Below are 12,616 nucleotides of genomic sequence, written 5' to 3'. Positions count from 1 at the left end.
ACCAGTCCCAGTCAATCCCTGTGGACAACTGCACTCCTGGATGATAACAAAAAACTTGCCATCGCCCTCATCTATAACTGGCTATCGCAGTAAGCGGCATTGGAAGGCTAAGACAGGTAACAAAGCCTGGGGAATGCCCAGGAAAAAACCCAAGCCTACTTACCAACCAGCTCGCAGACAACCAAATTCAGTTGTCTGCGAGCTGGTTGGCAAGTAGGCTTGGGTTTTTTCCTGGGCATTCCCCAGGCTTTGTTGTTAACTGCAGTCCTGGAACCAAAGAAAAAAGGATTTTCTTTTTTATTTAGCCTCCTTTACTTCCTGGCCAGTAAACATGGCATTCCTAGGGGCAGCCACATACCACTAGGCTAGGCTGGTTTGTCTATAGTCCCTGACCACTCGTGTAGAAGGCACCGTTAAAGTACATTGGTTTTAATACGACTGGTTAATTTGTGTGATACACAAGATACAATGTCCGGTACATAATCAGTCCAGACAATGAAAAAGTCTCACACGTGGTACTGCCATACTGAGGAGTAGCTAAGGAGCATAATAATGTGTTATGGGTTGTAACTGTAGTATGCCCATGCTGTATGTGAGAAAATATTTTATTAAAATTGATTACTGTGTGTAAAAAAATACATTTCATTTTCATCACGTATTTTCCAAGTTTCCAACATGTGGCAAAAAAATTAAGTCTTCAAAAAAGACTCATCATGCCTCTTACAAAATACCTTGGGGTGTTTGCTTTCCAAAAGGGGGTTATTTTTTGGGTATTTCTAATGTCCTGGCACTCCAGGGCTTCCAAAAATGTGATGGGTAGTCAGGAAATTAGATGCATTATTTAAGGCCGCTTAGAAAGTCTGAAGGTACTCTTTGGATTTTGGGCCTCTATATGTGACTGGGCTGTGAAAAAGTCTCACATTTGGTATCTCCATACTGGGAGGAGTAGCAGAATGTGTTTGGGGTATAATTCTAAGTATGCTTATAGTGTGTGTGTTAGAAATATCTTATTGACAACTTTGTGTAAAAAAGGAAGTGTTCAGTGGAATGTCATATTCATTGACAGCAAACCATTTCTGCTGAAAACAAAATGTCAGATCATGCTCAATACTTTAGAACTCTGTATGTCAAACTCTTCAGCTGGATTTCCACCTATGTGTTGTCCATTAAAACCAACAAACCTATCCACAAACTATGCATATGCAAAGCACTTTATACAGAATGTCAGCATGCATTATAATGCTCGTTGATGCTCAGCACGATGTGTTCCCATGCAAAGGGTGTGAATCCAGCCTGCGTGTTTATCCACTAGCAGATTAATCCAGTCACTGTAAAGCATGGCCTGATAATAGGGTCTAATGGCTCATTCATCCCAACAGCATTGGAAAATGTTGGATGCACATTTGTATTTATATATGGACATTAACTGCTCCTTTCAAACCCAAATAGGAAAAGAAAAAACACACCGATTTTTGCAATGCTCTGAAACAAAAGTGCCCTAGTGCGTACAGATCCAACTGAAAACAATGCATCTGACCACATCTGCAACATGCTCATAATGTGAACATGTCCTAAGAAATAAAATGGCATCAGACTCACCTATTTAGTTTCTGACTTTGTCTATCTTTTTCTTGCTCATACTTCGTTTTCAGCCCCTTGAAGGTTTGAACATATTCAATAGGCTCAAGAGCCTTGTAGAAATTTTCAACTATATGTGCTGTCAGAGACTTTATATCTTCCTAGAAGGGTGGAAAACAAAAGGGTATTAATAATCAGTTTAAACAATACATGGAATTCAAATTTATACCTGAGCAATAATATTGTAGGGCAAAACAGGTTTGCTTTATTCCCCTCATCCTCAGCAGCATTTTGCTGCTCCCACTACCCTGTTAAAGTGTTACTAAACCCAGGACCCTGCATTCAGTATATCTGGTCTCCCACTGTACAAAGAACATGGAAATGCAATTATTTTAGTAAATATAAAAACTGATAAATACCTTTTCTCATCGGCAGTATATAGCAGTCTCGTGACTTCTATCAGTAAACCTTGTGGGAGTTTTCATACTGCACTGATCCTCTGTCTGGACAGTGCTGATTGGCCCTGTGCTGATCACATGTACCCTCCCAAGAAAAAAAAATACTCTCCAGCAATACACATCAAACTGAGCATGTGCAGTCAAGTCCACTGGCTCTGTAAATATCATGTTATTTTTTTTTGAGACAGTGGAAGAAGGGGAGAATCAGAGAAGACAGGATCAAACAGCCTTTATACACAATGCAAAGGATTAACCGCTTAGGTTCCACAGTGAGTATAACAAGCATGCTTTACTGCATATATACAGACTGATTTTACTGTTGTGGGTTTAGTAACACTTTAAGCACAGGGGAGCTAAAAAAAATTACGCAATACTTCCAGGTGTCGGTGAGCATGTGACACTGCTAGGCCAATCAGTACTGTCAGATGGGGAATCCACTGCCCTGTGTAAACCTAGGACTCCGCGGACTCATAGCTTATACAGGTATTTCCTTTGCTCCTGGCAGCTAAACGAAGCAGTGGTGGGTGAAAAGAAGGATATGCATCTGTGGAGGTCTACATTAAAGTGAAACTTTTCCTTCGTCCTTTGTGGAAAATGCGCATATTCACTTTAACCACTTAAGCTCCAGAAGATTTTACCCCCCCTTCATGACCAGGCCATTTTTTGCTATAAAGCACTGCCTTACTTTAACTGACAATTGTGCGGTTAAGCAACACTGTACACAAATGAAATGCATTTCATTTTTTTCCCCACAAATAAAGCTTTCTTTTGGTGGTATTTGATCACCACTTGGTTATTTTATATGAACGAAAAAGACCGTAAATTAAAAAAAAGAATAACTCACTTTCTGCTAGAAAACATATCCAATTATAAAAATGTTTTTATAAATTTAGGCCAAAATTTATTCTGCTACACATTTTAGGTAAAAAAATAAATCACAAAAAAGTGAAGCTAAAATTGGTTTGCGTGAAAGTTATAGCATCTAAAATCTATAGTATATATACACTGGAAATTTTATTTATTTTTTATGTACTAATAATGGTGGCAATCAGCGACTTATAGCAGGACTGTGATAGTGTCAGATTGGCTGCTGCACTGACACACTGTGGACACTGACATCACCAGTGACACCAATACAGTGATCAGTGCTAAAAATATTCACGGTCACTGTACTAATTTTAGACACTGGCTGGGAAAGGGTTCAAATCTAGGGGCAAACAAGGGGTTAATTGTGTGCCTAGCCAGTGGTAATGTGTTTACTGTGTGCTGCTTCGTACTACAGATCGATCAACTTCTTTTCCTGGCTTAGCATGAAAAAGAAACAAAGCAATTGCTATGATTTGACAAAGCCGATCAGGAGGTCACGGCCTTGAATCATTGGCCGGGATCTGATGGACTCCGGCTGTGACAAATCACAGGGGAGTAGGCCGGTATGCGCCCCCCCCCCCCCCCCCCCTCTCAAACCTAGAAACCAGTAAAGATCTACCAGTACATCGCTGTGCCTGTAAGCTGCTGCCCCGCTACAGTAAAAGTACTATGGCAGATCTGCAAATAGTTAAACTACACAAGAAGGCTTAGCTATGGTAACACCAGTGTACAGTAAACCGAAATCCCATTTAGAATGCACACTAACTTGCCTGCTGTACAACTACTCAGATGTCAGAGCATGTCTCAAATAGTTTACGTCACCCCAGCACTAGAAATGTACTCTTCTGTGTCTAACAGATGCTGCTGGAATGTGGATTGGGCCATACATGAGCACCAGAAAACAGGCTTAAAACCAGTCAACTCAGTATTACTTTAAACAGACTAATTTTTGATCAAAGAGCGGGTTTAGGATTATAGTATACTCACCACTCTGATAAATTCGAATAGTTCTATTATAGCAGAGTTCAACAGGTTATATCTAGTACCATTGTCCAGAAGTGCATTAATAACTGGCTCAAAAAGGTTTCCCTTTATGATGTAGCGGTTGTAGAATTCATCTTTCAAACCAATTATCCTCCTCATGAAACGTAAGGCGCCTAGAGAGAGGAAATACAAAAAGAGAGCTAAAATAAATGCTGTAAAAGACTACAAACTATGCAAATATGTTTCTCTATATAAATACTTAAAATATTAAAAAATGGTAAACAATCTTTTTTTTTTTTTTTTTTTTTGGACAGATCAGTTTTTAGCTCTGCAATCTGCTGATGAAATACCATAATATGTTCCAAAGGAGAATCCACAAAGCATGCTGTATTGTGCCAGACATCCCTAAGCTGAAAAGGCAGGTTTGATCTTTCAACTGTTTTGGTTGCGGCAAGGAAGCCACGAGAGCCTAGCAAGGATTTTGTGTGCAGTTTTGCATTAAAACTGAGCTCTAGACAAATCGCTAAAAACAAAGGACAGTTGGTTTAACAGCCAAAGGATTTATAGATTTGTTCATCCAGTTTTGAAATGTATGCAGCTCTGCCACACAGCACAGCCTTGTCTGGTTGGGGAGGAGACCTGATTTTTCTCTGCTACACGTTACAAGTCTTGTCCCTCACCATGGGGGTTCATTTGCTAAAACTAGAGAGTGCAAAATCTGGTGCAACTCTGCACAGAAACTGATTAGCTTTCAGGTTTTATTGCCAAAGCTTAACTGAACAAGCTAAAGTTAGAAGCCGATTGGCTACTATGCACAGCTGCTCCAGATTCTGAGTGCACCAGTTTCAGTGCTAGTCTGTTAATGGACAGTAAAAGTAGAAGCAGCAGACTAATGAACTCAAGTATGTCAATCTGCTCCCTCCCTGGTTCCCTGTGCCAATTGTACCTCTCCTAATCCAAGCTTTGCTGACCTGGGGATTGCAAATGGATGATACCAGCCAAATTCAGGTACTTACTTTGTGTTAAAAGAAAACACGCAAAAAAACAAAAAAAAAAAGTAAATACATTTAATGTATTGGTGAACACATATCTGCATTAATTTGTCCATTTTATATCTGTCTGGAGTTCACCTTACTATTTGTCAACCATGCAAAGAGTACAAATGCAAGGCAGTTCAAACCTTGGTTTGCAAAACAAGAAAAAAAATAAAAAATAAAATGTTTTTATAACAACACTTACAAAGGGCTAAAAACGTATGTTTAGAGTTCATCAGTATTAATACTCTTCTGAGCAGATCCTTGTTCATGATGTAGTTTTTGATGTGGTAAGTATGGTGCTCTACACAAAATGTCAGTAACTCCAAAATTAATGCAAGCAGCTGGGCTGTCTGATAGTTATCTGCAAAACACAAGTTTGAAGTCAGTAAGCAAGGAAAGAAGCATGTTCCAGATGTTGTTTTTACATGAAGACTTGCTCAATATATACACAGAAAGGAAGAATTCACAGTCATAAGAAGATTACAGACAAAAACACCACAGTCTACAGACATCTTCCTCCGAGTCTACACAGAATAATGAAATCTACCAAAATTTTCATCAGTACAGTAAATTGAAAAGCAAATTTAGACTAACTTATGATCAAGCAATGTTATACAAATGTATAGTACCTGGACAAATCGTGCTACCCTTCGATGTGACAGCAGTATCTCCTGGGGAAAAAAAAAAAAAAAAAAGTTTAATCTCAATCATTTAAAAAAAAAAAAAAAAACACACAAGCAATTCGCTTTGAGAGGTTTAATCAGCATGTATATACTGTACTCTATTAGGCCATTTACAGTGCTGTGGCAGTTCATATTTACAGAACAAATGTGAAGGTGAACAGACACCTTCCACCTCCCCCGTACTTGCTCTACTTACCTCCGGGGTTGCCAAGCTGTCAGCCCCCTGAAGGCGAGTGGAGCAGGTATGAGGGGGTTGGAAGAATGTGTCCCCTGTTCTTTCTGCAAAAGTGAACTACACCCTACAACACTGTACACAAACTTCATATCTTTTTTTGAGACAAATAGAGCATACTTCAGGTGCTATTTAACCACTTGCAGACCGCCCACAATGTTCATGTTTGGGCGCATATATATTATAATTTATTATATACACACACACACACACACACACCGTAGTTTGTAGGCGCAATAACTTTCATGCAAACCAATCAATATGCACTTGCAATTTTTTTTTTTTAATCAAAGACATGTAGCAGAATACATTTTGGCGAAAATCCATGAAGTTTTTTTATTGGATAGGTTTTATAGCAGAAAGTTAAAATAAAACTTTTTTTTTTTTTTCAAAATTTTCATTTTTTGTTTTTATCGCAAAAAATAAAAAACCCAAAGGTGTTTGATATCACCAAAAGAAAGTTCTATTTGTGGGCAAAAAATGATTTAAATTTCATTTGGGTACAGTGCTCCATGATCGTGGAATTACCAGTTAAAAAGCACAGTGCCGAATAGCAAAAAATGGCCTGGTCATGAAAGGGGTAATATCTTGTGGTGGTCAAGTGGTTAAGAACCACTATTCTTATCTTTTACTACATAAAAGGAAAAAAAAAAAAAAAAGTAAAAGTAAAGAAAATTAAAGCTAAAATGTGAGGAAACACAAATTTGTTATCTTTGAAAAAAAAATCCATAATTCTTGGTGGTCTCCAACACGTTAATACCAGAAATTTACCTGTGATCTGCTGAGATTCTCCTTCCCGTTATGTTTAAAAACATTTAACCCACTAGCCCCTGTTCACACAGGTGCGACTCGTCATGTGATTTGACAGTTCCAAATTGTAAGCAATTCAACTGTTCATATCGCCCCCAACTTGTGTCACAACGATTAAAAGGGTTCCTGCACCACGTTTTACTGATTTCACTGCCACTTGCATAGACTTCTGTTAAATGAAGTCACAATGAAATCGGCAGTGCACATCGCACTGATGTTTGGCTTTGTAATACAAAAACCGCCCCAGTGTGAACAGGGGCTTACATTAAAGGAAGAAGAGCTTCCTCCATTTTGAATGGGCTAAATGTTTGTAAACATTACTAGTGTTTATCACTTGTGATGGCTGTGATTGGTTCACAAGGTACACAGATAATCTGATCTGTTTTCAAAACTGTGGCTGTTATTTGAGCTATCCTATGACAGCTTAGATCACAAACATTCACATGCGCACTGGCCACCTGGGTATATTCTTTGAACAGACATTTATAAGGGGCACTGCAGAAATGAATGCCCACCTCCCAGCCATTTTTTTTTTTACAATACAGGAGGTATAGTAGAAGTAAAAGACTTATTCACCCTATACTCATTGAGTAAAACATGCAAACGTTCATACCAATATTGTGAACCCACACTACAATATACTTCAAACTATGGTCAGAACATGACTTTGGGTGAATTCACACTGTATGAGGTGACAGAAGTTTTACCGCATGGTAAAACATCTGCCACCATAGAGACACACAGGAAACAATTGTTTCCTAGGTGTTCTATTCGCATGGTAATGTGCAGCAACGCAGCACATTGCCATGAATGAAGTGTATGTTTTGTACTCTTCAAATAAAGTTCATACAATAAAAAAAAAGGAAGCCATATAATGCGCTGAATCGCGCACCACACGGTCCCCAACTGCAGTCAACAACGGAGGCTTGCCGAGCGGCAGGTCAATGTTGCAGTGTGAATTAAACCTTAAATTTCACCAGCAAAGTCATTACATGTGAGTAAAGCCTAGTACACACGATGAGATTATCGGACAAATGACCATCCGTTTCTGCATGCTAGTCTCCATATAAAAAACAAATAGGTTACTAAAGTACGAAAATTCTCAGACAAAAATTCGTAAGTGATGTAGTGTTTTTGTATTGTATTTTAAGACGAAAACTGTACAATCTGGTATCATACGAGAAAAATTCTCGTGTTCGGGTAATACCGGACAAAAGCTGTGGACTAACAATCAGATTATTGTACGATTGCTTGGAAAGCAGTATTTTTTGTACGATTTTCAGATCGTGTGTGCTAGGCTTAAGCCTGTACTCAGGACAAAGAGTGGCTAATTATATCCTATTAGGGCATAATGACAGCCTCCCTTTTCTCAATCCAATGCTTCATAGGACACCCTGCAACTAAATATAACAATGACCAAGAGCATTTAAAGTGATACTAAAGTCTTGTATTTTTCATTAAAAATAAACAAACATGTCATACTTACCTGCTCTGTGCAGTGCTTTTGCACAGAGCAGCCCCGATCCTCTTCGTGGGCCCCTCCTTCCTGTTGAGTGCCCCCACAGCAAGCAGCTTGCTATGGTGGCACTTGAGCCGAAGCTCCCTGTGCCCTATCAGACAAGGAGCTGTGGTCCGCCCCCGTCCCCTTTCTCTCCTCCTCGGCCAATTGACAGCAGCGGGAGCCAATGAGGCTGCGCTGCTCTCTCAGCCAATGAGGGGAGTCCCAGGCAGCCGAGACACTTCTGCAACATCGCTGGATCTAGATGGGGCTCAGGTAAGTAATAGAGGTGCTGAGGGGGGTTACTGCACACAGAAGGCTTTTTATCTTAATGCATTAAGATAAAAAAAACCTTCTGCCTTTATAACCACTTTAAGTAAACCTCTGCTTTGCCAATACAAGGTAAATCAACAAGTTTGCTTCAGTGCCCCTCTCCGCAGCAACACATACCCACCTTCTGCTCTAAACCGCACTAGTTGAAAATACACGGAGCTAAAGACTTTCTTCCCACACCCATGTGACAGCCCTGAGCTGACCTGCAAGCATAGGCTTGCTCTACCTCTACTATCCTCTAACTGTGCATATCTTGGTCGCATCCCACCTAAAGTAAGCTCTCTCAATTAATTTGTTTACCTTATGTTCAGGGTGAACAACTTGGGTTAGTAAGGGGTTTATGCTATACCCACAGGTCCAAGAGGGTTCCAAAATTCCAATAATTAAAAGAGTTCATATAACGCTTACCCACTGCAATACACAGTGTGATTATTCAGTAACTATTGACACCTTACCCTTGTCTGGCTCATCCTCAGATGTATTTGCTAGGAGGGGTGCAGTGAGGACTTGCATACAATGGTTGTAGAAGAAATTTAAGAACTCGCTCTTCTCAGTTTTCTGTTGGAAGAAAGATAAAATATACATGTTAGAGACACAAACAGCTTAAGCTACTGTTTATACCATGGCTGTTGAGCTGTGTTTTTCTGCACATCATCACACACACACGTATAGTATGCACAGGGCAGAAAACCGTTTTCTATGTGCCATGTTGACACCATTCAGTGGTGAACTGAAGAACACAGATCAAGCATGGAGTGAACATGCACTAAAAGTCAGAGAGTCATAAGATAAACATGACTGTCACCGAAAAAAACTTACTGCCTGGCAATCATGCTGACCAACTTGCTGCTACCCTGAATCTGCAGAACAAGTATGGAGATAAGGAACTAAAAGTGCTTGTAGCAACAAGGCAGCTCCAGTTTTACTAACTTCTGGAAAAAAAATAAAGTTGACCCCTTAAACTTGAGTCAAAAGTGCACCCAAAAATATCTTTTCTATAAAGCAGGGCATTTTTTTTTATTCTGGAGCTGCCTCAATCTACCATCCTACATTCTTGACAGGCAGATCTGTTGAGGAACAAGGGAAATAATGCTCAGGGCTGCCTCCTCTTTGCACCAATTGAAAGGGCAGATATTTCTGAAAAAGACAGAATATATAAACAAAAAGTAAAAAAAAAAAAATGAAGCGCCCACCTTTTTGCTGTAAACCCTTTAACAGTCATTCATATGATGTCCCCAGTGTTCATACATGTTACAGGATATTCACTCAGATTATTAAACCAGTGAGCTAGCAGAGCCAGAAATCTAGCCCTGATTGTTCTCTTAAGTTTACTTTAAGGGAATCTACTGCCTCTGGAGCAGGTTAGTTTTGCCATATTGAGCCCCCTCCTCCAGAGATGCAATGCCTGCAAACCTTCTTCTGTTCCACGCACACATTCTAATGGCTCAAGCCACTGGACAGCCACTTATTAATTCCTGTGCATGTGTGCTAGAGTTACATGTCCCCAGAACCTGACTTTATATTCTCTATCTTAGTAGCCTTTCATGCTGATCAGTTTTTCTTCCATTTTTGCTTTATCAAAATGAGAAAGAAAAATGCATGGCCAATAAATCTTATGGAGCTCTTCACACTAGTCAGTTGTGTTAAGTCCTGCATGCTGCAATTTTGGTGCACGTTTTGTGCGGAAAAAAAAAAGCACCAAAAATGCACCTCCCCGTTGAACTGAAAAAGCATGAAACCCATGGGTTTTTGAGTCACATCCTTGCAAAAATGCACCAGAAACAAAGCAAAAATGCATATGCGTTACTACCACATTTTGGCAACACAGTAATGTGGAAAGCAGCCTTACAGATGCCAGCGATGAGCCGTGGACTTACAAGGCATAATAAATTGCTTTAGGGCTGGTTCACACCAGATGCAGTCCAGTGTGTTTTTAATGTGAAGCAACATGCTGCATTTTTTCTGTATGAAATGCATCTGGAACTCATCAAAACACATAAAAAAATTACCAAAATGCATCAGAACGCACATGCCCTCAATTACTATATAAATCCCATATTATAATAATAATTGAGATGAAGTAATGAAAAAAAAAAGTGGGGGGAAAAAGTACTGGAACGCATCAAAAACGCACATGCAGAAACGCATCCGGAACACAGAAGCAGTGGTGTGAATCTCCCATTTAGGCAGAAAAACCAACAAATGCTAAATATTTTACTGTAAAAATTACTTTATTATGGTGTGCACAAAAACTAAAAGCTCCAGAAAACTACATTTTATGCACTTGTGGAGAAAAAAAAAAAAAAAGATGCTTTTACCCATTTGCATGTTCTTACATTAGCTGTCGCTAACATGTTTTCTGGATCTATCAAGGTCCGCAGGAGTCCCATCAATTGAACAGCTCCTCCAAGTTCTGGGTCCGTATCACAAATCATTTGCTCAATTACAACGTTAATTAAAAGAATGTCCTGTGGCAGGCAAAACAAAGATAAAGGATGAGAAACGACACATTAAATACACAATGCTTTAATAGGTGCACAGTACTATTTGATGTACAAAATCCTAATATGCTAATGAATAAACGTGTAAATCCTAGGCGGGGGAAAAAAATGTGTTTATTGTTAAATATTGTACTAATGGAAATTATATTTCCCCAGCTGTTTCTGCCCAGAAGTAAGCTTTACTAAAACCTCTGCTTTTCCTATGCCTCATGCACACAGTCGGGTGGTCCTGGGCATTTTTGGGCATCCAGGAGGCACAGCGGCAGCAAAGAGTCCACTGCCAGCAGCCTGTCAAAATCCATGACAGGCTGGCAAATGCTGTGTCTGGGTGCTGTTCTGAGTGGTGGGTAGGTACAGGGCCGTATGCTCTGAATACAGACAATCGGAGTTCAGCGCAAAACGCAAGTACCGCTCAGAACAGTGCCCATGCGCCGTATATGTCAGCATTATCTGCCTTTCATTCAGACAGCAACCGACTTCTTTTAATGGATCTGGCAACAAATTTCTGGAGGGAAGGGTGACAGATTTCTCTCTAAACTGTCATTTAAACAGTGAAAACATTCTATTGTGCAGCGCAAGCAGGTAAAGCACAAGGCACACATGAATGACCAAATAACCACTAAACAGGTTATAAATAGGTTGTACGGTTTAAAGGCTTACGTTTACCTGTACAGAAATGTCAGTGTGTGTAGGGACATGTGCTAACATCCAAGTCCATCAGAAATAAATCAAATTACAGCAGTACTTGTACTGTGCTAACCATAGACAAAAGTTTGGATTTGGACCAAGGGTGTTGAACCTTTTGACCTTCCTGGGTCACATTGGAAAAAGAGAAATGGCGCCTTGGGCCGCACATAAAATACATTAACAATAAGGTTAGCTGATGAGCAGTTCCTCCTGTGGCTCTTAGCTGGTAGGTGTGTCCGCCAGCTCCATTCACTATAATGACAGGTTGCTGGCAGCCGCTCCTATTTGCAGCTCTCTATAGCCAGAAACCTGTGGCAGACAAAGTGCATCCAACAGTGATCACCGCAAGTAATCACTGGCTTTGTAGAGAGCTGCAAATAGGTGAGGTTATCAGCAAACTGTCATTATAGTGAACAGGGCTGGCAGCCACACCTACCTGCTGAGAGGCGCAGGAAGGACTGCTGCTACAATTCGCACTGGCCCTAAGCGCAAATTAAATCTAAAAGGGGGGGGGGGGGGGGGCAGCCCACCCGAGCACTTCCCTATATCGACCTAGTAGCATTTACTTACCTGGCGACCCTACATTCCCTGCTGCTGGTGCTATTGCAAACATGGCATCCCTCCAGACGTTGCCTGGTTTGTCAATGTAGGCTGCTGCGATAGCTACATTAGCACGGCACCCCTACAGACGGGCTTCTTGGTGCCAGCAGCTGTGGCTGTACACGGCATCCCTCCAGACGGGCCTGGGCCTCAAGCTAAACTCTCAGGGGCTGCATGTAGCCCATGGGCCGCTGGTTGGACACCCCTGGTTTAGACTTTTGAAACCTTTGTCTTCAGGCAATGGGTGAAAGTCAACAATGTTGTCCAAAGAAGAGGCCACCATACTTTGAAAACCAGCATACAACCTATTTAGCACTTAGCAAATTACATTTAGCAAATAAAGGTAAC

At 40.4% G+C, this 12,616-nt stretch overlaps 1 protein-coding gene across 4 annotated transcripts in view; it reads right to left on the bottom strand.

Moving 5' to 3' along the window:
- PPP4R3B (protein phosphatase 4 regulatory subunit 3B) overlaps positions 1 to 12,616 on the bottom strand; it is a 58,402-nt gene that overhangs the window by 11,276 nt on the left and 34,510 nt on the right. For 2 of the 4 annotated variants that reach the window (XM_073628123.1, XM_073628124.1), the window contains exons 8-13: positions 10,799 to 10,948; positions 8,936 to 9,038; positions 5,554 to 5,595; positions 5,127 to 5,285; positions 3,891 to 4,060; positions 1,600 to 1,739 (exon numbers count right to left, since the gene is read on the bottom strand). In XM_073628123.1, the coding sequence (XP_073484224.1) occupies positions 1,600 to 1,739; positions 3,891 to 4,060; positions 5,127 to 5,285; positions 5,554 to 5,595; positions 8,936 to 9,038; positions 10,799 to 10,948 (764 nt within the window). The remainder of the gene's footprint in view (positions 1 to 1,599; positions 1,740 to 3,890; positions 4,061 to 5,126; positions 5,286 to 5,553; positions 5,596 to 8,935; positions 9,039 to 10,798; positions 10,949 to 12,616) is intronic. The other 2 variants (XM_073628125.1, XM_073628126.1) reach the window with 1 other exon arrangement.

The sequence above is a fragment of the Aquarana catesbeiana genome, linkage group LG04 (assembly GCF_042186555.1).
Source record: "Aquarana catesbeiana isolate 2022-GZ linkage group LG04, ASM4218655v1, whole genome shotgun sequence".
NCBI classification, from domain to species: domain Eukaryota; kingdom Metazoa; phylum Chordata; class Amphibia; order Anura; family Ranidae; genus Aquarana; species Aquarana catesbeiana.
This window is presented reverse-complemented; position numbering and strand designations above follow the sequence as displayed.